Source organism: Phocoena phocoena, chromosome 19 (genome assembly GCF_963924675.1).
Source record: "Phocoena phocoena chromosome 19, mPhoPho1.1, whole genome shotgun sequence".
In the NCBI taxonomy this organism is placed as follows: domain Eukaryota; kingdom Metazoa; phylum Chordata; class Mammalia; order Artiodactyla; family Phocoenidae; genus Phocoena; species Phocoena phocoena.
In genome coordinates, this window is record NC_089237.1 from 45,510,768 (window position 1) to 45,538,509 (window position 27,742).

The 27,742-nt window shown below is 38.7% G+C and overlaps 1 protein-coding gene across 1 annotated transcript in view; it reads left to right on the forward strand.

The window, feature by feature from the left end:
* Positions 1-2,129: 2,129 nt before the first annotated feature.
* CPD (carboxypeptidase D) overlaps positions 2,130-27,742 on the forward strand; it is a 63,344-nt gene continuing 37,731 nt past the window's right edge. The window contains exons 1-3 of the mRNA XM_065896445.1: positions 2,130-2,863; positions 8,148-8,395; positions 27,164-27,306. Of these exons, the coding sequence (XP_065752517.1) occupies positions 2,130-2,863; positions 8,148-8,395; positions 27,164-27,306 (1,125 nt within the window). The remainder of the gene's footprint in view (positions 2,864-8,147; positions 8,396-27,163; positions 27,307-27,742) is intronic.

Consider the following 27,742-nt stretch of genomic DNA (forward strand, 5'->3'; position numbering starts at 1 on the left):
GGTTAACATGTCCCCTGGGGCTTCTTTGATTTGGATTATTCTAAAAGTACACAGTGTAATGATTAAGTACTCCGGGTTGGAGGGGGGGAAGGGAGGAGTGGTCTCTGTACAGAGTTGAGGCTTTGTTTCTGATGAGTTGCAGCTGCTGTGTAAAAGGCGCACTAAACCAAACAGGCAGGGAGGAGAAGAGTAGCTCACAGGACCAGAGTGACTGTGCTAAAGTCATCATCTTCACCTAAGCCCGCGCTTTCTCCTGTCCTACACCTCATTGAACACCTGCAAGTTGCTTTGGCAACTGAAGTCAGCCTACAACCCTCTGTCTCTCTCTGTCACCAGATCCTGTCCACTTTCTCTCCTAAAGGTCTTTCAAATCCATTTCCTTCTTTCTACCTCCACTGGCACTGTCCTTGAGGGTTCAGAGCCTCATTTCTTCTCGGATTATATCTTCCTTACAGGGTTCTTGGTCTCGAGTCTTAGTCCTTCCACTCCATTCTCCATGTTACTGTCAGAGGGATTTTTCTAAACTAGCTTAAAATCCATCAGTGCCTCTCCGTGGTCTTACAGATCAAGTGCTCCCCAGAGTCTGGCTTGTGAGGCTCTTTGGGTTCTGGTTCTGCTTCTCTGGCTTGTGTCCTCCATACCTGTGAGCTCCTTCACAATCCTGCTCTGCATGCAGTTCTCAGAATGTGCAGTATTTGCTCTCAAGCCTTCGGCGCTTGCTCTTCCTTCTGTCCAGAATACCTCCCTTCCTCCCCTAGTTTCTCTCTTTCTCTCTTACTCCTCCTTGGCTTGAATGAGGTTTCCCTCACCTGGGCCCCCATATCCATATTGTACCACTTATCACAAACTGTATCCAACCTCTAACTGAGCAGAGTGAATTGCTTACCAGCACGTAGCTCTAGCACACAATAGTTGCTCAGTAAAAATCTGATAAATGAATGAACTCTTTACTATTCATATTAGGGTTCAATCATAGTTCAAGGAAGGAGATTTGAATCGCTTGGCTCTGAAAGAAGGAACCAGAACAGTTATTGTAATTATGTTCTTTGTTGGGTAGAATTTCACACTTGATAAAAGGATTGTGAGGTTTTGTGTTTTTTCAAGCTAAAGTGATTTAAGCCTACTTTGAAGACCAGTTTAAAGGCCTCTTCTCCAGATGATAAAACAGGGTACTTGTCAGTTTTGAGGCGTTCCGGAATTATTCTCACCAAGCAAGTGTCTCCAGAAATGTCATACCTGCTGCTTTCAGAATGTTATTCTAAGGCCACAGTTAAACAAGTATCTCGCTCAGGAGAGGTGTGAGAGGTGGGCAAGTGAATCATGAAATGAAATCTGCCTACAGGGCTGAGAACAGCACACACAGGAACCAATGGCAGTGAAATAAACTGGGGTAACACCAAGGAAATATATCCATTAACACAAAGGGAGCCTACTACATAGCAGATTTCCACTGTACATAAAGGAGACACCTTCTTTCAACATAGAGACTAAAAACTGAAATGAGGTAGTGAGCCCTCTGCCACTCCAAGTGTCCCAGTCTTTTCAACCGCTGCCGAGGCGCTGGGCGACAGACTCCGATGGAAGGGGTGCAAGGTGCAAAGGGCTGAGGCGTCTTTTAGCTCTTCCAAGGTAGATTCTTTAGAACCTTTGGATTTTTTCGAGTCCTTTGAGTCTTTCTAACCTTTTGATTCTTTCAATTCTCGGTTCTAAGCGTTAAAGCGCCGCTAGGAAAAGCTGCAACAAAGATGGGAAGGAAGCTAGTGAGAGTACTCAGAGAAAAAGGGGTGAGAATTTAAGGGGTAAGCCAGAAAGAGACTGAGGGAGTAGAGGAGAAGCGGAGCAAACGCAGAAGGGAAACGGGGAGAAGGGAAAGAGAGCGACAGGAACCTAGACCGATGAAGAGAGTGACCAAACTCTTCCCCGAGAGAAGGAAGGCACGCCCAGAGGGAATCGGCTACTTTAAGGACAGCCCCGCCCCTCGGCGTGACGCCGCAGCAGGGCCGCCCGCGATTGGCTGCGGCCTGGAGGGCGGGATGGGGTTGCTAGGAGCGGAGGGGATCCGGCTGGCCAAGGCCTCCCGGAGCGCGGAGCCGAGGGAACGGGATCCGGGTTTGCAGCGCTGCTGGAAGATGGCGAGAGGCTGGGACGCGCGGCCGCCCTGGCGGCCAGGGCGCGTCTCGCTGCTGCTGTGTGTGCTGTTGCTGCTGCGGAGCGCGGCCCGGGCAGCGCACATCAAGAAGGCGGAGGCGACGACGACGACGACGAGCGCGGGCGCCGAGGCGGTCAAGGGCCAGTTCAACCGCTACTACCACGAAGAGGAGCTGGGCTTGGCGCTGAGGGAGGCGGCGGCCGCGGGGCCCCCGGGCCTGGCCCGCCTCTTCAGCATCGGCAGCTCGGTGGAGGGCCGGCCGCTGTGGGTGCTGCGCCTCACGGCGGGCCTGGGGCCGCCGCCTTCTGACGGCGATACGGGGCCCGACGCGGCGGGGCCGCTCCTGCCCGGCCGGCCGCAGGTGAAGCTGGTGGGCAACATGCACGGCGACGAGACCGTCTCGCGCCAGGTGCTCGTCTACCTGGCCCGCGAGCTGGCGGCTGGCTACCGCCGCGGGGACCTGCGCCTGGTCCGCCTGCTCAACACCACTGACGTGTACGTGCTGCCCAGCCTCAACCCCGACGGCTTCGAGCGCGCCCACGAGGGCGACTGCGGCTTCAGCGTCAGCGGCCCTCCCGGGGCCAGCGGCCGCGACAACAGCCGTGGCCGCGACCTCAACCGCAGCTTCCCGGACCAGTTCAGCACCGGTGAGCCCCCGTCCCTGGACGACGTGCCCGAGGTGCGCGCCCTGATCGAGTGGATCCGCAGGAACAAGTGAGTGTCGTCTTCCCTCCACCGCCACCTCCTCCCCCCCGCCCCCTCCCCCTCCCCATCCAAGTGAGCCTCTAGAGCAGAGGCTGGGTCCGGCACTCAGTAAGCGCTCAAACGGTGCTCTCAGGCCTAAGGGACGGGGGTAGTGAGGGCGAAGAGCGACACCCCGTAACGGGGACAGGGCCCAGGCTGCTTAGCCTCCTGTCCGGCTAATTGTCCGAGAAGCGCTGCCTAGAGGGTGTCATTTGTTCAAAGGATGCAGAGAGCGCTGTTTGGCTGGAGGGGAGACTCTTCTAGCATCCTGGCCCCTGTTCTCACAGGATCGTAGAATATGAGCGACGGAAGAGACATTAAGGATGACCTAGGTCAGCTCACTTATTTTATACATAAACTGACAAGATTGCGATTATCTTATTACTACAGGCACTGTGATAAGCCCTTTCCGTGGACTGCATGATCTCAGTTTATGTTGGCCACAACCTGATGAGACAGACAGCATTAACATCCCTGTTCTGTAGCTGGGACTTCAACTCACGCATTTAGTCAGTGCTCTTAACGGGCATGGAGGGAGACTGTAGCCTAGAAATGACAGATGACACTCCCGGGGTCTTCTTCTTGGTTATTTAACAGAAACTGATTCACTTCCAGTCTTTACCTCTGACTCAGCTGTGGAGCATATAGGTATGGCTGGCTGGAGAACTTGTACAGATCTGGAACCTTCATCTGTAAGCAGCTTCATTTTAGACTCTGAAGGGTTTCTGCTGCCACTTGTGCATATTATTAGTGGGCCAGGGCCAAATGGCTAATTGTCACACTTAATAGACACCTTAAGTGTTAGTAACCGCTCTGTGAGATTTAAAAACTTAAAGGAAGCACGAGGACCTGAAGAAATTGGTGTATAACAAGAAAATATTATAACTATATATATGGTGTGTTTATGTACCCAGTTAAACCTTACAGGAATTGTTCCTACTGGCAAAATGTGTGTGGGCTACAATAATATGGGTCATCTCTGTGGAGAAGATAGAACTTGAACTGAGTCTTGAGAGATGGGTAGGATTTTCAGCAAAAACGTGGAGGAGAGGAATAAAGGAAGAAGGAACTTATTCCAGATGGAATAATATCTGAAGTGACCATGCACCTCTTCCTTTTGTCAAGCATCGGCTTTGCCAGCATATCCCCATTTTTGTGTCTTCATAAAGCTTGTGAAGCAGTTAATCTTTCCATCCGGATTTGAAGAAGATAGCTGAGTGACAGATAAGATACAAGCAATAATGAGCAAAGAAGTTTCCCTTTAGGACTTGGAATCATCTCTTCTACAAGCTTCAGCATATATAGCAGACCTTGAAAAATTCATGGCCATTATGACAATTCTAGATTCTTTTTATCTCCTACCTTTCACTTCACTCCTTCTGAGATCCCTTGTAGGTATTAATTTCACATGCTTTCTGGGAAGATTTTTCCTTTAAAGATAGTGGTGTCGGGACTTCCTGGTGGCGCAGTGGTTAAGAATTTGCCTGCAAATGCAGGGGACACAGGTTGGAGCCCTGGTCTGGGAAGTCCCACATGTCGCAAAGCAACTAAGCCCACAAGCTACGACTGCTGAGCCTGCATGCCACAACTTCTGAAGCACACGTGCCTAGAGCCCGGGCTCCACCACAAGAGAAGCCACAGCAATGAGAAGCCCGCTCACTGCAACGAAGAGTAGTCCCAGCTCGCCGCAACTAGAGAAAGCCCAAGTGTAACAATGAAGACCCAACGCAGCCAAAAATAGATAAATAAATAAATAAATTTAAATAAAATAAAAAAATAAAGATAATGGTGTCAGGACCTCTGAACATTTACATAAGAAGTGTGACTTTAACATATAGCTTATTGTCAGAAGCTATGATGGCCAAGGCCTTTCTGAGATGATATATCAAATTCACTGTTTGCATTGCTTGAAGGACACGTTTAAAAAGCCCCATCATGACCTTTGCAGGGATGTAAATTCTGTGAGTAGATTTTTCTCTTCAGTATTACTTCTGCTGTGACCAGAAATAAAAATGAGCTTTGTCTTGGTGCAAGTCACCTTGAGACTATACTGAAAGCTTTAAATTTTAAATCTAGGACCAAAAATGTGCTCTTTGGATAACTCTTTCATATCACCAGTATTTAATGATTAAAGATATGGTCTGGGCTGGCTATTCAATGATAGGAGCTTGTGAAGATTTTAAAAGCTCATCTGTGTCAGTTGGTATTACAAAGGAAGTGGCTCTATTTTGTGGCTATGGACTACCCTAATCATATCCGCCCTCTTTTCAAATGTAACTCTAATCAGAAGGGAAGGTATGTAAGTATATAGGGTGAAAAGTACATCCTTCCATCCTCAATCATAAATAACTCAAGATGCATATTATTTAATGATTAATCAGTAACAAGTGACATTGATATGTGAATAAAGTAAAAAAAACAAGCACATACACGATTTGAGATTGATTCCTAAATATATAGAGACAGCTTTATGGATAGGAAATTCTAAAACCACAGACATCCATCTGTACAGGGAAATTACCTTTTTCAATGTATTTCGTGAAATCATTTGAATAATTTCTTGATATCCTATTCACCCAGCTGTGTTAGAAATAGATTTTTGTTGTTGTTTTGGATATGTAACAATTTAACACTCATTTCCTCCTGCTTGGGAAAGTGGAGTTTATTTTCTTTGTTTCACTTTATACTTCATCCAATCCATGATTCTGTACTACTGATAATTGACTCATCCATAATAAAGTTAACTTGGAGATTGACTTTTTAATATCTACAGACTCTTGTTTATAATTTTTATGATATATTTACCAGTTACTTTAAATCTTACACAAGGAATGATATATGATATTGAAGTCAAGTGTGAGAAACACTTAAGAGAATTGATTTGATTGGAAACCATAAAATACCCTTAAAATAAAATTGGATCGATATACAAAGTTGGTTTGACAAAGACTAAAAGAAATAATCTTACAACCACTATAATAGATATCACTTTCTTTTGAAATCGCCCTTACCAGAGTGGCATTGGTGCTTTTAAAACTATGTGAGTAGAGTAAGGAAAATCTAATAATTTAATTTTATCACTCAAGTAGATTGCAAATATTTCATTGTTCTAAAAGTATTTGGTTAGGCCATTTTAACAGTATTTCTGAGAAGTGTTAGTAGAAATGTCAAAGTGAAAAACAGCATTTAATACAGAATCTTGGAATTTAAAATTTTAATTGAACATGTATAAAGTAACATGCTTCACTTATTTAGAATATTCAGTTACCCTTTTTTTTTTTTCCCCACTAGACTATGAATGCCATGAGGGCATTTTTGTATTTGTTTCTTCACTAATATATTCCTTAGTGCCTATAGAACATTTGGCTTATAGTTGACACTCAAGAAAATTTGTTGCTCAGTTGATTGTCTGAACTGGGCCAGCCTTCTTGTAACTTTCCCAAAGTCAGTGTGGGGTGGTGGTGGGGAAGTACTTAAATTATTTTAGGCCTAGAAACCAAAAAGTAAATTGTTAATAACTTGCTATGGAGGAGGGATGGGTAAATCGGAGTTAGAATAGATGCTTAGTTTTTGTTTCTGTAACATTGTAGCATTGGAACTGGTGAGTAGAATTATAGTCTGTAAGGCAGTGATTCCCTAAGCAGGATGCTAGAGGTCTCCAAAGGAATGAACATTTGTTGAGCAGGGGCTATAAAGCAGTCATTGTGCTAGAAGATAATTGTACATGTATTATCTTATTTAATTCTTGTAACAACCCTGGGAGGCAGGTAGCATTAATCCCCATTTTACAGATGAGAGAGAAACTGGGGTTCAATGGATTTAGAGGCAGCAGCTTCTCCTGATCATGTTACTAGTGAATGACATGTCTGCAAAACCAAATGTTCTTACGCATATTTGCCTGGTTTTAAAGCCTGTGCTATTGCCACTATACCAAATGGCATTCCCCTCTGGTATCTAGAACTGTGCTAATTTTAATTATGTAAAACTAATCTTCTTTCATAGTCTATTCTGGTGTTTAATCACTGTCTTTATCAGCTAAATTCTGTCTTCTGATGAATAGATTCTCTGTTACAAGTAATTTTCATTGTTTGACCTCCTCTGGGAGGTACTGATCATACTTAACCTTTCAAATTAAACATATCGTAGACTTAATTTTCTTTCAAACATATAGAAAGAAATGTTATAAATCAACCCCCTTTAGAATTACTGTAGGTCAGTTTATTTCAGCCACAGAAAGGCAGAAGCAAAAAATCTAATTTTGAGTGCAAAGAGAAAAGTGTTTAATCTCCACTCATAGTAATGGTTTGAACTGTTACCTGAGAGAAAAATGTATAAATAGGACTTCGGCATGTTTTTGCCTTTACCTTTTACCATAAAAGGCATTCTTCAGTATTTCTATATCTATAAATTTGACCAAATTGTAAATGGGTTCGCTTAAAAGTATCAATAAAAATGCAAAAAGTTTAAAATGTTTCTTTTATAGAAGCAGCCTTGTCTCCATGTCAGTTTATTTTTTAATGGTCCAACCAGGAACCTTGCACCTAGAAAGAGAGCTGCTTTTACAGTGATGCAATGTGCTGTATTGTTTTTATCTGAAAGCAGCTCAGGTCTTTCCCCCGCTGAATTTTCTCAACTATGGCTTCTCTCCTGAAAATGTGAATTTAGTATACTGTGAAAATGGAATGAGACAAAGCACATCCTGTTTTAAATTAGACTCCCTATCTTAAAATTTCTCTCTGGACAGTAATATAAAAAGCATGAAACTTATTAACCTAACTCGTATATTCAACAAATATTTATTTATGCCAGCCATGCTTTCTATGAAATTAACACAATATGAAGTCCAAGAATTAGATTGAACTCTATGAAATTGTAATTTTTGTAGGTCAAGACATGGTTGAATAGTGGCAAGTTCATATTGTTCAACTTAATACATGATTTTACAGTTCCCTGAATAAGACGTCTCCTGACATAAATTTACACTGTGTTATTCAGCTATTTTTTTCAGTGATGGGGAAATTATTTAAAGTTATTTGAAGTTAACTTGGACTGTAAAAACTGTTTGAAATTTATTGAGTTAATAATACTTTCCATTTTCTTTTTATTTTATTGTTGTTAGTCTAACAGCTGATAGAGTTGTCTTCTAGGTGTCAAGAGGAATATCTAAGTTCATTTATAAAAGATGTAGAATTTTAAAATACATGTTTTCTGTTTCCTTTAAAAAGTGATATGTGATTTGGTTATGTTTTCAAAGGTTTGTGCTTTCTGGAAATCTGCATGGTGGCTCGGTGGTAGCAAGTTATCCTTTTGATGATTCTCCAGAACATAAGGCTACTGGAATCTATAGCAAAACCTCAGATGATGAAGTATTTAAATACTTGGCAAAAGCCTATGCTTCAAACCACCCCATAATGAAAACTGGTGCCCCTCATTGTCCTGGAGATGAAGATGAGACTTTCAAAGATGGGATCACAAATGGTGCGCATTGGTATGATGTGGAAGGTATGTAAAGCCCTGAATATGCTATATTTCCCCCCGTGTTCATTTAGCATTCCTAAGTATACTCTGGGGGAAAGAGGAAATTTCGAGGAATTCTGATTTTTTTTTCTTTTGGCCGTGCTGCACAGCATGTGGGATCTTAGTTCCCTGACCAGGGATCAAACCTGTGCCCCCTGCATGAGAAACGCAGAGTCTTAACCACTGGACCACTGGGGAAGTCTGAATTCTGATTTTTTTAATCTTTTGTTTTTTAATTTTGAAAATGTCAAACCCACAGTAAAATTGAAAGAAAACTACATGAACACCTGTATATCTTTCATTTAAATTCACCAACTGTTATCTTACCCCAAATGTTCCCCCTCCTAACCCCTCTCACGTGTATGCGCACACACACACACACACACACACACACACACACACACACTCTCTTTTGCCAAATGATCCAGAAGTAGGTTGCAGATTTTATGACATTTCACCTGTAAATACCTCCCAAGTATGTATTTCCTAAGTACAAGGACATTCTCTTGTATAACCCATGTACCATTATTGTAACTGAGAAATCAACAGTAATTCAGTACTATCATCGCACATGCTGTTCATAACTCAAAATTCCTCTATTATCCCCCAACTATCTCTTATAGCTCCTTTTCTTCCAGATCAGATGCAGTCAAGGTCCCAGCATTGCATTTGGCTCTTGTGTTTTTTTAGTTTCCCCCATCTAGAACAGTCATATCAACAGTCTCTTTTCTTAATGATGGTGAAACTTCTGAAGTGTCCAGGCCAGTTGTCCTACAGAATGTCCCATATTCTAGATATGCTGCTTTCTTCCTGATAAGATGATCAGGTCAGAATTTCCAGCGAGATCATTATATCAATCCCATCAGAAGGCACGTAAAGTGAGGCTGCAAGTGGCCAAGTTGGGCAGCTTGGTTAATGTGATGACCACCACTTCTCTCCATTTTACATAAAGGCACATTTTCCCTTTGTATTTTAATATGTGGGATGATTGTGAAATGCTGTTTTTTAAAAATTGTGGTTTAAAAAAATATATATATCATAAAATTTGACATTTTAACCTTTTTTTTTTTTTTTTGCGGTACGTGGGCCTCTCACTGCTGCGGCCTCTCCTGTTGCGGAGCACAGGCTCCGGACGCGCAGGCTTAGCGGCCATGGCTCGTGGGCCCAGCCGCTCCACGGCATGTGGGATCTTCCCGGACCGGGGCACAAACCCGCGTCCCCTGCATTGGCAGGCGGACTCTCAACCACTGCGCCACCAGGGAAGCCCTTAACCATTTTTAAATGTAGAATTAAGTGGTATTAATTATATTCACAATGTTGTACATCTGTATCACTACCATCTACTTACAAAACTTTAAAAACACCAGACAGAAACTCTGTAACCATTAAGCAAAAACTCCCTATTCCCCACTCATTTCCCACCGCCCCCACCCCCATCCCCAGCCACTGGTAACTTCTAATCTCCTTTTTATCTCTGTGAATTTGCCTATTCTAGATATTTCGTATAACTAGAGTTAATATATTTGTCCTTCTACATCTGGCTCATTTCACTTAGCATAACATTTTCAGGGTTCATCCATTTTGCAGCATGTATCAGAACTTCATTTCTTTTTATGGCTGAGAAGTATTCCATTGTATGTATATACTACATTTCATTTATCCAGTCATCCGTTGTTTCCACCTTTTAGCTACTATGAATAATGCTGCTATGAATGTTGGTGTACAAGTATCTACTTGAGTCCTTGTTTTCAAATCTTTTCAAATACTCAGGAGTGGAATTGCTGGGTCATATGGTAATTCTGTATTTAGCTTTTTATACAGTGGCTGTACTACTTTACATATCCACCAGCAATTTCTCATGAAATGCTGTTTATGTTAAAGTAAGCTTGAATTGTTTATCTTTTCTTTTAAATGTTACAAAAGCAGCTATTGTTCTTTTTAAACTTTTGGTATCCTTTGAATAATGACTTTTTCATTTTTATGCCCAGGCTTAGACAATTTAATTAAGAGTAATCAGAAGGAACAAGTCAATCTATGGAAAAGTCATCAGTATAAACTTTTTTTCTCTTCTTAGAATCTGCCCACGGTGAATGCCTTAGATTTCCCCTTACCTTGTTGTTGGCAGTTAGTCACATTATAAAGTATGTTACGACGTTTCTCTTCATGTGCCTTCATATAAATATTTGAATAACTCTTTGACTTTTTATGTCAAGCCAAGTGTACACAAATTGGGTGCTAAGTTTGAGGACTTGATACTTTCTAGAGTCTTCTTATTCCCGTATAGTTTCTACCAGTGTTTCTTATATATAACTAGTGATTTGAACTATTTAGAAAGGGCTTTGAAATATTTAGAAGCCAAACTTTCTGCCCGGAACAATTAGAGGTGGTTTGAAAACCATTAAAAAACTTTAAAGATAAAGGACATACTTTAATGTTTAATCTCATTTCAATCTTTAGCAAATATATTTCTATTTTTTCTTTCTTTCTTTTTTTTTTTTTTTTGTGGGATCTTAGTTCCCTGACCAGGGATCGAATTTACGCCGTCTGCAGTGAAAGCACAGAGTTTTAGCCACTGGATCACCAGGGAATTCCCATTAGCAAGTATATTTAATAAAACCTGATTTCATGAACTAGTGGTTTTGTGATGTAGTCAAGTTGCTTCATTATTTGAGATACTATTTAAAATAATGGACTAAAAAATAATTAAATTTTCATTTTTGGAGAAAGTTGTAAAAGGTTAGAAAGTAGTTTCTAATTGACAAATAATTAAGGAAGGTAAATATATGTTATACTATTTAAAAAGTAAGTGTGCTTCCATCATAGTAAGATTACTTGGTTAAGCCAGGCAACGGGTTTTTCTGAGTCTTCAGACATCTAAAGGAGCTAAATTTTGCCATTGCCATTATTATTGTTTTTATGAGCATCTACTTCTCTCCTGTTTTAGCTGGATGGTCAGGCATATTTTATTTCTACAATAGGTAGCTTATATCTCTTACTGCCTTAGCAATATTGAGCAGTTTCGGTAGTTTCTTTTGTGTGTGTGTTTTAATAGCTTTATCAAGGTATAATGGACATACAATAAACTGGACACATTTAAAGTGTACAATTTCATAAGTTTCAACATATATGTGCACCCATGAAACATAAGTATTAAGTTTCAGTAGTTTCAACAGGGTAAATTCATTGTTTGTCTTGTACTGGACTGCGATAAGATGTTGTGAAACCTTGTGACTAGGCATATATTCAGACCCGGATGTCCTGGAATAACTTGACTGACATTTATGTGGTGTATTTAAAAATTCTAACTCAAAGAAGTTTAGAGCTGAAAATGAATATATTGATCTAGTCCAACCCTTTTGCTTTATAGGAAATCAAGGCCTTAGAGAAGAAATAACTGGTGCGGAATCATTTATTAACCTAGCAAATATTTACTGAGCACCTCCCACATCCCATACACTATATTAAGTGATGGGGTACAGTGTGAGCAAAACAGAAACAATTCCTGCTCTCGGGGATCAGATAGTGTATTAATAATGGGAGATGTGAGGTAATTTTGCCCGCACCACCTTCACCTTCATTGCCAGGGTTGATTCAGCATATCTAGCTGCCTACATGGGTGGCCTTGCTTCTCTCAACATGTCTCTCAAACCTCAGGATCCGTCTAGGGAATGACTATCCTAATAAGGCCTGTGAACAGTCGTGCTCCTCTGCTAAAGCCTGTTACTGTGAGAGCCTAAGCTGAACTTATTCACGGGGCAGGCCTTCTATTTTTTTTTTTTAACCACAGTGTGCTGATTTGTATGCCTTTTGTTTACCATTCTTTATTATTTTCTTTCTTCATGGTTTTGAAGACATTATAAAAATCATCTGATGGTTTAATATGTTTATTCCAAAGCAAACCTAATGAAACTGAATTATAGTTTCAGTGAACTTTGAAGAATTGCCCTCTTTCAACTTAAAGAAATTTTTAAAAGGGCAAGTAACCACCTAGAAAGACAAGAGAGCTAGGAAATGTGACCAGATAACATATCTGTAAGTAATTCAGGTTTTTTGGTGCGACTTTAAACTCCTTTGATCATGTGGGCAGCCATTCTCTGCGTAAAGTGGAGGTCAGACTGAGTAGCATTGATGTGCTCTTAAATACTGAGGTATGTTTGGCTTTAAGTAGATTGCTGACAGAAAGGAAAGAGCCTGGGGAAAATAATTACCAAACTGTTTTGAACAGCATAAAAGGTTAGTTAGATTTGGTCCAAAAATGGACTGAAAAGCTTATTCTTGTGCAGCATTTTCTGTGTCATTAAATAGGGCATTATGTCGTAATTCTTACGACACCAGGAAATTGGAATCTATATAAAATAAAATCAAATGGATGGTACAGAACTGAAGAAATATAATATCTGGTATTAAGAAATAGACAAATCCATAAATACAGTAGGAGATTTTAAACATGCCTTTCTCAGTAATTGTTAGATCATGAAAACAAAAATATCAGTAAGGACACAGAGGATTTAAATAACATAAACCAATCTGACCTAATGAACATGTACAAAATACTGTCCTCATGTCTAATTTTCCTGCAGTCTGTTTACTAATCCAAAGTGTATATGATAAGTGATTTACCATTGGTCACACTTAAGGTAGATGTGTCCAGTTTTATTAGTGCTTGTGTTAATTTTTGTTTTAAAAATTACATATTAAAAGCAAACTAGCAAACACACTAAAACTTAAAGCATTCTTATATCTTTGCTTGTTTCACATTTTAATTGGAGCAAGTCTAAACTTTTCACAGTCTGACTCAAGCCTACATTTCTAGTCTTCTCTCCTTCTTTTCACCTACCACTGAATGACTTGTCCTTCCTGCAAAATGTGAACCATCACATACTAGGCTATTCTCTGTCTGAAATGCTTTTCTCCAGTTCAGCTGTAACCTTCTCTGAAAACCTCCCCTGTAGTAACTGTCACTTTTACCTTCCTAGAACATTTTGTTTAAATCAGTGTAATGCTTATCTACTTATGTTGTTTTTTGTGTCTTCTGCTAGAGTGTGAATTCTTTGATAAGGACAGTGTGGTGCTATGCATTTTGTAGTTATCTTTATACAAAATTTATTGGCAGGGAAAGGGTCCTACAGGAAGTGAGACTAGGGAGGTTTTTACGGTTATTTGGAGTAAGGTCTTTTTTTGGAGATATGGGCTTTATCTAGAGGGATGCCATGGGAATGAAAAGGGAGTATGAGATATATAAGAAATTGTGCAAGAAGAGTTGCAGAATTGACCGTCAGTTAGATAGTAGAACAGAGTGTCAAGGCAAAGAAAGAATTAAAGATATAACTTGGAGATTTTGAGCCTGGATAAGTAAGAATGATAATGGAAATGGGGAAAAACTAATTGGAAGGGGTGTGTTTGTGTGTGTGTGTTTTCTCTTTAGATGTGAGAGGAGTGAAAATTGGAGGTGAGGCGGTACTGGATGTACTAGTTATAAATACTTAATGTACAGTTGTGAGATAGGCTCTGGAGCTTGGGAGAGAGGTCAAGATTATAAAGAGATTTAGGCATTATGAGATATGTGGAAAGCATATGGCAGTGTGCCTGATTTTGAAAATTGAATTGATATTGTTTCCTAGCATCATTTAATTGCTTGGAGCCAGAAATTCAACTAGGGGGAAAAATATATATATATATGAACAGATGGGTGCTTTTTCATCTCCAAAGTGAATGTACTTCTGGCATTTTGTACTGGGATGTTTTCTTTAAGGAATGCCAACAGTTTAGATATTCTCAACCTGTTCATATTTTAAGAATACTATTGATAATCAAATGTGCATTAATAAAGGGCTTTTGGTTTTATCTGATCTTGTACATTAAGGAGCTACTTGAATCTTTCTTCCTTTCTCTCTCTCTTTTATCTGAGTGCCACCTCATTTAAAAGGAAAGCAAAAACTTAAAATGATAAACAGAATTTTTTCTTCTGCTTGAGTCATAAGTTTGTTTGTTTTAGTAAACTGAAGTATAGCCTCATATAAAAATCTAACCTTTAGGAGCAGTGTGCTTGTATATTTTGTAATGTAATGGTAGACTTTCATCAAGGTTGAGAACCAAACACTGTTTTAGGATATGGCCCCTAAATCTTCAGATCCAAAGTCTAAAAATTAGATGTGCTTTTTTTTTTTTTTTTTTTAAATACAGGTGGTAGAAAATAGGAAAGTACTTAAAAACAACAGCAACAACAAAAAAACCAAAGGAAAATACAGTTCAAAGACCTGCCTGAGAGAGAGTGTTGACCAAGTTAGACAAAACTGAAAACAGATACAGGACTGTGTAATGTAGTTTTAACTTTGTAGAATCATATCATTAGCAAATGTATATTCAGTGGGAGTGGTGAAGGAAATAGATTTTCATAAGATAAGTTGTTCAGAATATGAAGACCAAGTTCAGTTAAGATTTGGTGAAAGCAAACTTGAATTTAAAGACCAGGAATATGGGAAAAATTCTTTCAAGGGCAATCTCTGTTTTTTCCATTCATTTAATGCAGATATTCCACTTAAAATTTTTTATGACCATCATACTCATTAGCTTTTAAAAATATCTCAAGGAGTGCAAAATTATCATTTAATAACCCACTTATTTATAAATAAATTGTTCACAAAAGTCAAAGTTGTGAGAACTTTTCACTATCCCTTGAAGTAGTTTTTTTTTTTTTAATTTTATTCTACCATATTCTTTTTTTTTAAACATCTTTATTGGAGTATAATTGCTTTACAGTGGTGTGTTAGTTTCTGCTGTATGACAAAGTGAATCAGCTATACATATACATATATCCCCATATCTCCTCCCTCTTGCGTCTCCTTCCCACCCTCCCTATCCCACCCCTCTAGGTGGTCACAGAGCACCGAGCTGATCTCCCTGTGCTATGCAGCTGCTTCTCACTAGCTATCTATTTTACATTTGGTAGTATATATATGTCCATGCCACTCTCTCACTTCATCCCAGCTTGAACTAGTTTTATTAAAGAAATAACAAGAAGCTCCAAATTTAAATATAGAATAGAAATTGCCTATCTATATTCCTGCATGCTAAAATGCTTTTCCTAATGAAAAAAATACATTGCATTTTTTTTCTATAAAAGGTTTATGGGCTTCTTGTGTCATACAGTTTGATACTTTATAGTTGGCCTACTGAGGCAAGTTAAAAAAAAAACTTGCTATGTTCAAGTCTTAACATTGTAGCATTGGTTATATTTTTTTTCCATTGGCTTTCTGCATGAAGCATAAGAGTGAGTTGTTAGTGCACCATCTTTGAATGAATGGTTGAATTTATTTAAATACCCTCCACCTCCTTAAAGCTAGATCTCTCTAGTGAAAACAGTAATAGGGATTGGTTCCATGATAAAGATGAATTGAGTATCTTCAGGCATACGAAGATTAGTTGTGAGACACATGGATTGAAGGAGTTGAATGGGTACGAATAGATTCTTTGATCAGAAGATTTAGCCACCCATAACAATTAGTATTGATCACAATTTGTTGTAGTGCTGGACAGATTTCTAGTGATTACACTTTTAGTCTTATTCTTTAATATTGGTAAAGGAATGAAAACATCATAGCTTTCACAATACATTGCATTCAATATTTTCTGAGTATAGAAAAATTAGATTGGTAGGTAGGCTTAAAAACAAAATATATACCTTTCGTCTTTTTTTGCCAGTTTCCCTTGGGAGTAGAGGAAATAGTCTAAATCAGTGGTTTTCAAGCTGGGTGTGTATGGGGAGGAGGAAGAGACCAGTTAGTTTGGATAACTTTAAGGAAATAAATTTCCAGATCTTCCATGCCTGAGAAAGATACTGGCTGCTGAGGTTCAATCTCATATCCTCTTCTTCCACTTGACTGAAGATAGGCCTATTTTTTTCTATCCATCTGAATCACACTATGATATGTTAACTCAGAGTTTTACAAAGTGCACCAAAAACAAAAGGGACAATTTGGTGATTAATGGTATCATAAAAGTATCACTGAAATGTCTCATGAAAAGATATATTTTCAGTAATTATTACCTGTTAGGTTTATTACTTATTGAAATTGATAATAAAACTATGCCTTTATTGATAAATTGTATACCAGTAGTTATTGTCATGCTTCAATCTATAAAGATTTTTTTTGATGTGGACCATTTTTAAAGTCTGTATTGAACTTGTTACAGTATTGATTCTGTTTTATGTTTTGGTTTTTTGGCCTCAGGGCATGTGAGATCTTAGTTAGCTCCCCGACCAGGTATACCCACTGCATTGGAAGGCGAAGTCTTAACCACTGGACTGCTAGAGAAGTCCCAATAATTCAATCTAGAAGACAAAAATTTAATAGGGCATTAATGTCATTGGAAATTAAGAGAAATTTAAATATGCATACATACATATTACTATAGATTGAAGTATTATAGGATGATCAATGAAGGACTTTCAGGCGTAAAAGTATATCCCATTTGAAGCAGCAGCATAGCACGGGGAGATCGGCTTGGTGCTTTGCAATGACCTAGAGGGGTGGGATAGGGAGGATGGGAGGGAGGCTTAAGAGGGAGGGGATATGGGGACACGTGTATTCATATGGCTGATTCGCTTTGTTGTGCTACAGAAACTAACACAGCATTGCAAAGCAATTATACTCCAATAAAGATCTATTAAAAAAAAAAAGTATGTCCCATTTGAATAACAATCTGTGGAGCAAGTGGAATGGAAATAAAAGTTCAAGTTTCTTTTACAAAAGAAAGCTATAAAATCCCTCCTGTTGAAGAAGAGTGTTCATGCAAGTTTTAAAAGATGATTCTAGGAATCAAATTTCTGTAGTATTTTTATTTATTTGAATCCACCTAAAATAACAATGTAAAGGCTTTATTTAAAAAATAAAAATTTACATTATGCAAGAAATTACATTGTTACTATTTAAATTTAAAATCAAAACTTTTAGGTACCAACTTTAAAATGTGTGAAATATTGCATAATTTTTCAAGATTATTTTCCTATGAATAAAAAAGTTTGAAGGTCATTGGTTTAGATAGCCCAGTAAGAGACTAATGGATTTTAGAGGCTTGATTATTTATGATTGTTAATGAGTAGGATAAATAGCAGATCCTTTATACTGTTAATAAAGTGCTATATTGCTTTGAGATATGCCTATGGTGAATATTTCATTCCCAAAATTAAAATTTTCTTTGACTGGATAATGTTCTGAAATCAGACATTTTATCCTTTAGTCTATGTTGAGCCACATAACATGTCAGCTTAAAAAAATAAACTGAATCTGGTAGTAGCTGCAGCTGTCAGAAATGTCAGGCCTATCTGCAGATCAGTGTTCTCTGTGACAGTGAACTCTAGCTCTAGCTTTGCATAAGCAGGTTTTCTGTTAAGGAAAAAATCAAGACAACGGATCTGGACCAGCTACTTAGCTAAGATTACTTATTATACAGTCTTTGACATTTAGTATTGGAAAAATAATGTGAAGTTTAATACAGATGGCAAATAATGCCTATTTGTGGCATCTTGAAAAAAAATCTTAAATTATTCATAACTCAGTTAATATCCCATTTGTTTCCAGTTTTTTAGATGATTTTTAAAAGTTGTTTTTTTTTTTTTTTCGCGGTACGTGGGCCTCTCACTGTTGTGGCCTCTGCCGTTGCGGAGCACAGGCTCCGGACACGCAGGCTCAGCGGCCACGGCTCACGGGCCCAGCCGCTCCGCGGCATGTGGGATCTTCCCGGACCGGGGCACGAACCCGTGTCCCCTGCATTGGCAGGCAGACTCTCAACCACTGTGCCACCAGGGAAGCCCAGACCTTTAGTTTTAGATTGTTCATAAGTTATATGCTACAAAATCACTATTTATATAAAATGTGATCTGTAGGACCAGAGGCCACTGAATGTAGTTTCTTCTCTGAGAATTAGGTCTTATTTTAAAAAGACTTCTGTCCTTCCTCCCCGCCCCTTACCCTGGGCATATGTTTGTATGTGTTATTCATTGGAGCTGGCTAGTTACAGTCCTATTAAAGTTACATCTAAAAAGATGATTAGATAACACTCTAAAATATGACTGTAAGCTTTGTCTTCTTGTTGCTGTTAGCTAGTATTTCTTAAATTACTGCTGAAGTAAGACAATTAAGGGGTAGACAAAAGAATGCTAGGACTCAAGCCTGGTGATTATAGTATTATAAGTAGTCTACTTCACTGCATTCTGGCATAGTTAAAGCGTGAGTTGACTGTGTTTGCAATTTAATTCAGCTATTGAGTTTTTTTTTTCCGTAGATGGGAAGATTTTTTTTTCTATTAACTTTTATATATGCAGAAAAATAGATTAGTTCACATTTGTATTGCTCTGAAATTATTTGTATGTGTTCTGTGTTTCTTTTCCTCACCAAGACTCTAAACTCTGAATGGAAATATGTCTCCTATTTATAAATCCCTATAATCTTAGTTTAATGATTTACAATGACCATTGTACTGTGACCAATACAGTAGTAAATATTGGAGATTAATAAATATGATATACAATGAATAACATATGTATGTTCACATGTGTACATGTGAGTCAGAGTTACCAAAGATGATCAGAGGTCAACAATGACTGAAGGTGACTTACGTCACTTAATGACGAAATATGACTGGTAGGGATGTGAAAATCAGCATCTCACCATTTTTCTTCCAGACCCAAAGTAAGTGCCAAGATGCTGGAAGATAAGAGAAAACCAAAAGATGGATAGCTTGCCTTCTAAGAAAAAAGGTTAAGACAAAGTTACTGGGCTTGTGGTAGTGGTAAACCTGCACATATATTTTACGAAGACAAAGTCTATTTGACATCTCCACGTGGATGGTCAATGGGAATCTCAAATTTAATGCATTCAAAACAGAAGTCTTAACTTCCCACTGATCCAGCCTACTTACTTTCATTCCTTCAACAAATATTTACTGAAGGAATACGATGTGCCTGGTACTGTTCTTGTGCTTGGAATATCCATCAATGAGCATAACAAATATTCTGCCCTTGTGTTGCTTATAATCTAGCAAGGAGGAGCAGGCAGTAAATAAGAAACATAATAGGTAAATTGTTAGGTACTGTAGAAAAAAAAGAAAAAAGTAGAAAAGGGTGAGAGTGCTGGTGAGATGGGCTTGGGGACAGCGATGGGGAGAAGTAAGTAGCAACTTTAAGTGGGGAGATCAAGGTGAGCCTAATTGTCAAGTTGAAACTGGAGCAAAGAGCTGAAGGTGAGGGGAAGGAGTTAGTCAAGTAGAGATATGTGGGGGAAGAGCATACCAGGCAAAGGAAACAGCTAGAACAAAGACCCAAAGTCAGGAGGTACCTAGTGTATCCGGTGAACAGCGGGGAGGCCAGTGTAGCTGGTGCACAGCCTGTGATGGGGAGAGTATAAAAGCAGCCGCATGGCACAGGGATATTAGCTCGGTGCTTTGTGACAGCCTGGAGGGGTGGGATAGGGAGAGTGGGAGGGAGGGAGACGCAAGAGGGAGGACATATGGGAACATATGTATATATGTAACTGATTCACTTTGTCATAGAGCAGAAACTAACACACCATTGTAAAGCAATTGTACCACAATAAAGATGTTAAAAAAAAAAAAAAAGGTTAGAGAGGGAAGGGGAGTGGTGGTGGACAAATCATGCAGAGGCTTAGGCTTTGGCTCTTAGTCTGAGTGAAATAGAGAGTCATCGTATAGGGGAATAACATCCAACTTACATTTTAGCAGAATTTCTCTGGCATCTCTGTTGAGAAAAGAACATAGAACGGCTAGGGCAGGGACATGGAGACCTATTAAGAGTGATTGCAGAAATCCAGGTGGAGAAACAATTGTGGCTTGTATCAGGGCAGCAGCAGTAGAGGTGAGGAGAAATCTTGGGATTCTGGATATATTTTGAAGTTAGAACTAGCACGATTTCCTGATGCTTTAGATGTGGGATGTGACTCCAGAGCTTTGGGCCTGAGCAACTAAATTCTTCTAGTGCCATTGACCATCATGGGAGAGACTGGTTTAGGGAAGATGAGAATATGTTAGGTTTGTGATATCCAAGTAGAGATATTGAATAGGCAATTGGATGGACAAGTCTGGATTCTGGGAAAGAGGTGTAGGCTGGACATAGAAATTTGAGAGTTGTCAGCCGGTAGATAATATTTAAACCCCATGGGGCTGCATGAGACACCAAGGGCATAAGTGAAGAAAGAGAAGAGGATCAAAGACAGAGCCTTAGGCATGCCATATCTGTTTCCTTTGTTCTCCTTCATCCTCTCAGTTAATGACACTAATAACACTGTCTCCCTAGTTTCTCAAGCCAAAAATCTAGACATCATCCTTGATTCCTTTTAAACAAGTCCTTTCTACATCCAAATCTCTCTGCTTTATCTCCATTACCAGCAACCTAGTCAAATCCATTATTCTCTTCTAATTCATCTTCCTGCTTTCCTTTTCGTTTCCCTATAGTCATTTTTCACTCAGCAGTCAGAATGATCTTTAAAAAAGGCTGTTCAGATTATATCACACCTCTGCTCAAAACCCTTCAGTGTTCTGTGCAGCAAGGGAGACAATCAACAGAGTGAAAAGGCAGCCTACTGAAAATATTTGCAAACCATATATCAGATAAGGGGTTAATATTCAGAATATATAAAGAACTCCTACAACTCAACAAGTAATCTGATTAATAAACGGGCAAAGGACTTGAATAGACATTTCTTCAAAAAACATATAAACGGCCAACAGACATATGAAAAGATGCTTAATATCATTAATGATCAGGGAAAAACAAATCAAAACCACAATGAGATATCACCTTATACCTCTGAGGATGACCACTATCAAAAATACCAAAATAGCAGGTGTTGTTGGGGATGTGGAGTTTGCACAGTTGGTAGGAATATAAAATAGTGCAGTTGCTATAGAAAACAGTATGGAGCTTCCTCAAAAAGTTTAAAATAGAATTACCATATGATTCAACAATCCCACTTCCGGGTGTAAATACAACAGAATTGAAAACAAGATCTTGAAAAGATATTTGTACACCCATGTTCATTGCAGTGTTAGTCACAATGGCCAAGAAGCAACCTAAATATTCATTGACAAATGAATGGATAAAGAAAATTTGGTATATACATACAAAGGAATATTATTCAGCCTAAAAAAGAAGGCAATCACATCTGATAAAGGACTGTTATCCAAAATACATAAAAAACTCTTAAGACTCAATACTAAGAAAACAACAACTGCATTAAAAAATGGGCCAAAGACCTTAACAGACATCTCACCAACAAAGATAGACAGATGGCAAATAAACATGAAAATATGCTCCACGTTATATGTCATTAGGGAAATGCAAATTAAAACAAGTTACCACTACACACCTATCAGAAAGGCTAAAATCCAGAACCCTGACAACAGCAAATGCTTGTGAAGATGTAGAACAACAGGAACTCTCATTCATTATTGGTGGGAATGCAAAATGGTACAGCCATTTTGGAAGATAGTCTGGTGGTTTCTTACAAAACTAAACATACTCTAATCATACAACCCAGCAATTTTGCTCCTTGGTATTTAACCAAAGGAGTTGAAAACTTACGTTCTCACAAAAACCTGCACATAGATGTTTATAGTAAACTTTACATAATTGTCAAAACTTGGAAGCAACCAAGATGTCCTTCAGTAGGTGAATGGGTGAAATAAACTGTGGTACATCAGACAAAGGCATATTATTCAGCACTAAAAGGAAATGAGCTATCAAGCCATGAAAAGACATGGAGGAGGGAATTCCCTGGCAGTCCAGTGGTTAGGACTCCGCACTTCCACTGCAGGGAGCCCAGTTTCGATGCCTGGTTAGGGAGCTAAGATCCCACAAGCTGCACAGCCCAGAAAAAAAAGGACACAGAGCAACCTTGAATTCCTATTACTAAATGAAAGAAACCAATCTGGAAAGGCTACATACTATATGATTCCAACTATATGACTCCAACTATATGACACTCTGGAAAAGGCAAAAGGATATGGAGATAGTAAAAAGATCAGTGGTTGCCAGGGGTTAGGGAGGAGGTTGGGATGGATAGGTGGAGCATAGAGGATTTTTAGGGCAGTGAAACCACTGTGTATGATACTATAATGGGGAAACATGTCATTATACATTTGTCAAAACTCATAGCATATACAACACCGAGAATGAACCCTAATGTAAACTACGGACTTTGGGTGGTAATGATGTGTTGATGTAGGTTCATCAGTTGTAACAAATGAAGATTTTTGCATCTGTGTACATCAGGGATATATTCTTTTTCTGTAGTGTCTTAGTCTGGTTTTGGTACCAGGGTAATGCTGGCCTTGTAGAACAAAATTTGTAGTGATTCTTCCTCTTCAGGAGGAGGAGGATAAGTATTAACTCTTTTTTAAATGGTAGAATTCAGCTGTGAAGCTGTCTGGCCCTGGACTTTTGTTTGTTGGGAGTTTTTTGATTACTGATTCAATTTTATTATTGGTAATCAGTCTGTTCGTATTTTCCATTTCTTCCTGATTCAGTCTTGGAAGATTGTATGTTTCTAGGAATTTATCCATTTCTGCTAGGTTGTCCAATTTGTTGGCATAGAATTTTTCATGGTAATCTCTTATGATCCTTTGTATTTCTGTGGTGTCGTTTGTAACTTCTCTTTCATTTCTGATTTTATTTATTTGGGCCGTCTCTTTTGTATTTGTGTCAAGGTATTTATTTATTTCCCCTTTGATTTCTTCATTGACCCATTGGTTGTTTAGTTGCATGTTGTTTAGCCTCCACATGGTTGTGTTTTTCCCATTTTTCTTATTGTAATTGATTTCTAATTATTGTGATCAGAAAAGAATGCTTAATATGATTTCAGTTTTCTTAAATTTATTGAGACTTGTTTTGTGGCCTAGCATGTCATCTATTTTGGAGAATGTTCTATGTGCATTTGAAAAGAATGTATATTCTGCTGTTTTGGGATGGACTATTCTGTATATATTTATTAAGTCAAGCTGGTCTAATGTGTTGTTTAAGGCCAGTATTTCCTTATTGATTTTTCTGTTTGGATGATCTGTCTATTTATGAAAATGTGTTAAAGTTCCCTACTACTGTTGTGTTCTGTCTTTCTCTTTGTATGTCTGTTAATATTTGCTCTCTATATGTATTTAAGTTCTCCTGTGTCAGACACACAGATATGTACAAGTGTCATGTGCTCTTGTTGGCTTGATCCCTTTATCATTACAACATTCCCTTTTCTGTCTCTTGTTTCAGTCTTTGTTGTAAAGTTTATTTTGTCTGATATAAGTATTCCTCCCTCAGCTTTCTTTTCATTTCCATTTGAGTGGAATATCTTTTTCCATCTCTTTACTTTCAGTCTGTGTGTGTCTTTAGATTTGAAGTGAGTCTCTTATATGGGTCTTACTTTTTTATCCATTCAGCCATCCTGTGTCTTTTGATTGGAGCATTTAGTCCATTTACATTTAAAGTAATAATTGATAGGTATATACTTATTGCCATTTTGTTAATTGTTTTTCTGAGTTTTTTAGTTGTTCTTTGTTCCTTCCTTCTCTTGTCTCTCTTCCCTTGTGATTTGATGACTATTTTTAGTGTTATGTCTGGATTCCTTTCTCTTTATTTTTTGTGTATCTCTTACCAGTTTTTGGTTTGTGGTTACCTTGAGGTTCATGTATAATGACCTTTGTATATAGCTGTCTATTTTATGATGATCTCTTAAGTTTGAAGGGATTCTAAAAGCCCTACATTTTTACCCCCCCCCCACCCCTACACCACGTTTTATGTTTTGATACATATTTTATATCTTTTTATTTTGTGTATCCCATAACTATTTATTGTAGATACAGATGATTTTACTACTTTTGTCTTTTAACCTTTCTACTAGAGTTATAAGTGGTTGATCCACTACCTTTTACTATATGTTTGTCTTTGCCATTGAGATTTTTTTCTTTATTCATTTTCTTACTTCTAGTTGTGGCCTTTTCTGCTTGGAGAAGTCCCTTTAACATTTCTTGAAGAGCTGGTTTATTGGGGTGAACTCCTTTAGCTTTTGTTTGTCTGTCAAACTCTTTATCTCTCCTTCAATTCTGAATGATAACCTTACTGCGTAGAGTATTCTTGGTTGTATTTTTTGTTTTCAGCACTTTGAGTATATCATGCCATTCCCTTGTGGCCTGCTAAGCTTCTGCTGAAAAGTTAGCTGATAGTCTTATGGGAGTTTCCTTATATGTAACTAGTTGTTTTTCCTCTTGATACTTTTATGAGTCTCTTTATATTTAATTTTTGACATTTTAAATATGTGTCTTGGTGTGTACCTCTTTGTGTTCATCTTGTTTGGGACTCTCTGTGTTTCCTGAAACTGGATGTCTGTTTCCTTCCCTGGGTTAGGGAAGTTTTCAGCTACTATTTCTTCATATAAGTTCTCTTCTCTTTTTTATCTTTCTTCTCCTTCTGGGACCCTATAACACAAATGTTAATATGCTTGATGTTGTCCCAGAAGTCACTTAAAGTATCCTCATTTTTTTTTTTTCCTGTTCAGCTTGGGTAATTTTTACTACTCTGTCTTCCAGATCACTGATCCATTATTCTGTATCATCAAATCTACTGTTGATTCCTTCTAGTGTATCTTTCATTTTATTTTTTTAAAAAAGTTCATGTGTCCCTTTCTATTTATTTATTTATTTTAAATTTTATTTATTTTTGGCTGCATTGGGTCTTCGTTGCTGCACACGGGCTTCCTCTAGTTGTGGCGAGCGGGGACTACTCTTTGTCACGGTGCACAAGCTTCTCATTGCAGTGGCTTCTCTTGTTGCAGAGCACAGGCTCTAGGTGCGCAGGCTTCAGTAGTTGCAGCACGCAGCTCAGTAGTTGCAGCATGCGAGCTCTAGAGCTCAGACTCAGTAGTTGTGGAGCACAGGCTTAGTTGCTTCTTGGTATGTGAGATCTTCCCAGACCAGGGATCGAACTCATGTCCCCTGCATTGGCAGGCAGATTCTTAACCACTGCACCACCAGGGAAGTCCTATTTTTCATTTTAGTTATTGTATTCTTTAGCCCTAATTGATCTTTTTTATATTTTCTAACTATTTGTTGAAGTTTTCAGTGTGTTCATCCATTCTTCTCCTGTGTTCAGTGAGCATCTTTATGATCATTACCTTTAACTCTTTATCAGGTAGATTGCTTATCTCCATTTCATTTAGGTCTTTTTCTGAGGTTTTGTCATTTGGAACACATTCCTCTGTCTCTTCATTTTGCCTAATTTTCTGTGTTGATTTTCTTTGTATTAAATAGGTCTGTTATGTCTTCCGATCTTGGAGAAGTGACTTTATGTTGGAGATGTCCTATGGGCCCAGCAGCTTGCTCCCCTCAAGGCAGACACTTCAGGGGTGTTCCCTGTGAGGGCTGCTTGTGCCTTTCTGTTGTGGCAGGGCCAACTGCTTGGGCACATTGATGGTCAGGGCAGGCCTGGGCATGTTTGAGTGTGATGCTCAGCATTGTTTGACCACTGTGGGCATGCTGGTGGGTGAGGCAGGCCCCTGGCTCTAATAGGCTCGAAAGAGGATTCCAAAATGGTGCCTGTCAATGCTGGTGTCAGCATGATAGAATGAGATCACAAAAAGGGGCTGCTGCCAGAATCTCAGTCCCCAGGGGGAGTCCCAGCTGCCTCCTGCCTCTCCCAGAGGCTATCCAATATCAGCAAGTGTGTCTGATTCAGGTGCCTTTCAAACTGTTGCCTCTGTGCTGGGACTTGGAGCAAGTGTATTTCTGCATGTACCCTTATGAGCAGAGTCTTGGTTTCCTACAGCTCTCTGGTACTCCTGAACATAAGCCCCACTGGCTTTTAAGCCAGACATTTTGGAGGCTTGTCTTCCTAATTTAGGACCCTGGTCTAGGGAGCTCAGTGTTGGTCTTGGACTCCTTGCTCCTCAGGGATGACCGTCACAATTGTGATATTCCTCCTGCTTGTGCATCATTGCATCAGGGGTGTGGGCCCTGACTAGACTGCATCTCCACCCACCCACCCCATTTTGTTGTGGCTCCTTCCTTATGTCTTTAGCTGTGGGAAATCTTTTCTGTTATTCTTCAGGTTGTTCTCAGAGGTAGTTGGTCTGTAAGTAGTTGTAATTTTAGTGTGCCTATGTGAGGAGTTGAGCTCAGGCTCTTTCTACTCTACCATTTTGATCCAGACCCTTCTTGTCACCTTTGTGATACAGGGAGTACAGTTAGAATAGTAAGCCCTTAACAATGCTTTGGTGTGACTATCCTTTATAACTTTAAGATCTTGAGTATTCTTCATGTTCATTCTGTCAAAAATCTTCACCTCTCTGTGCTTTACTTTTCACATCTGTAAAATGGGTGAAATAGCAACACCTACCTCAAAAAGTTTTTGTAAAGATTAAATGTTAATACGCATAAAGGTCATAGAACAGAGCTGGCATATAGTAAACACTCAAATGTAGAGTGGTTATCATTATTGCTATTGTTATTAACAATTATATTCATGCTCTTTATAACTGTTTGTCCTATCAATCAAATATATTTCCTTTATGTATATTCCTTTCCAAGGTGTATTCCTTTCGCCTTCCTTGTTAGTGTCCTCTATAATTCAAGAGCCTTCTCCAATTTCAAACAATTTAATGAAAAGAGAATTTATACATGCAGAGATGACTGATTTAATTTCTATGGTCTTTTTGAGAGTAGAATTCTGAGAATAAACTTATTTTTTCCTTCATGTTTCAGGTGGCATGCAAGATTACAATTATCTATGGGCCAACTGTTTTGAAATCACATTAGAACTGTCTTGTTGCAAGTACCCACCAGCTTCGCAGCTTCAACAAGAATGGGAGAACAATCGTGAGTCTTTGATCACATTGATTGAAAAGGTAAAAGCTGAATGGAAGGTTGGCGTATGGTAATAATTGATTAAATAAGGGAGAAATTTGTGTATATGAACAACAGTTTATTCTAGATACCCTTTATTTTTCTGTTTTTATTATTTAAGATTGTAGATTATATTTAGAAATTATTATATTAGAATCTGTTAGAACATATTCTAGCCATGCCTCTGTTATCCTTCCCCCCAGCTCTTTTCCTCTGGAGGGCTTCTTTTGACTGTCTTACAACACTTTTACCACCTGAAATAATTAGCAAAATTTGTAGTACCAGATTCTTACAATGCTATTCGATCATATTTGCTAGAGAACCTTTACCATTATATAAGCCACGGACATAAGTTTAATTTAAATATCAGGCAGGCTAATATACTACTGGATATATCAGAAATGATTACTTATATCTTGCTGATAAAAGCAGAAGTCT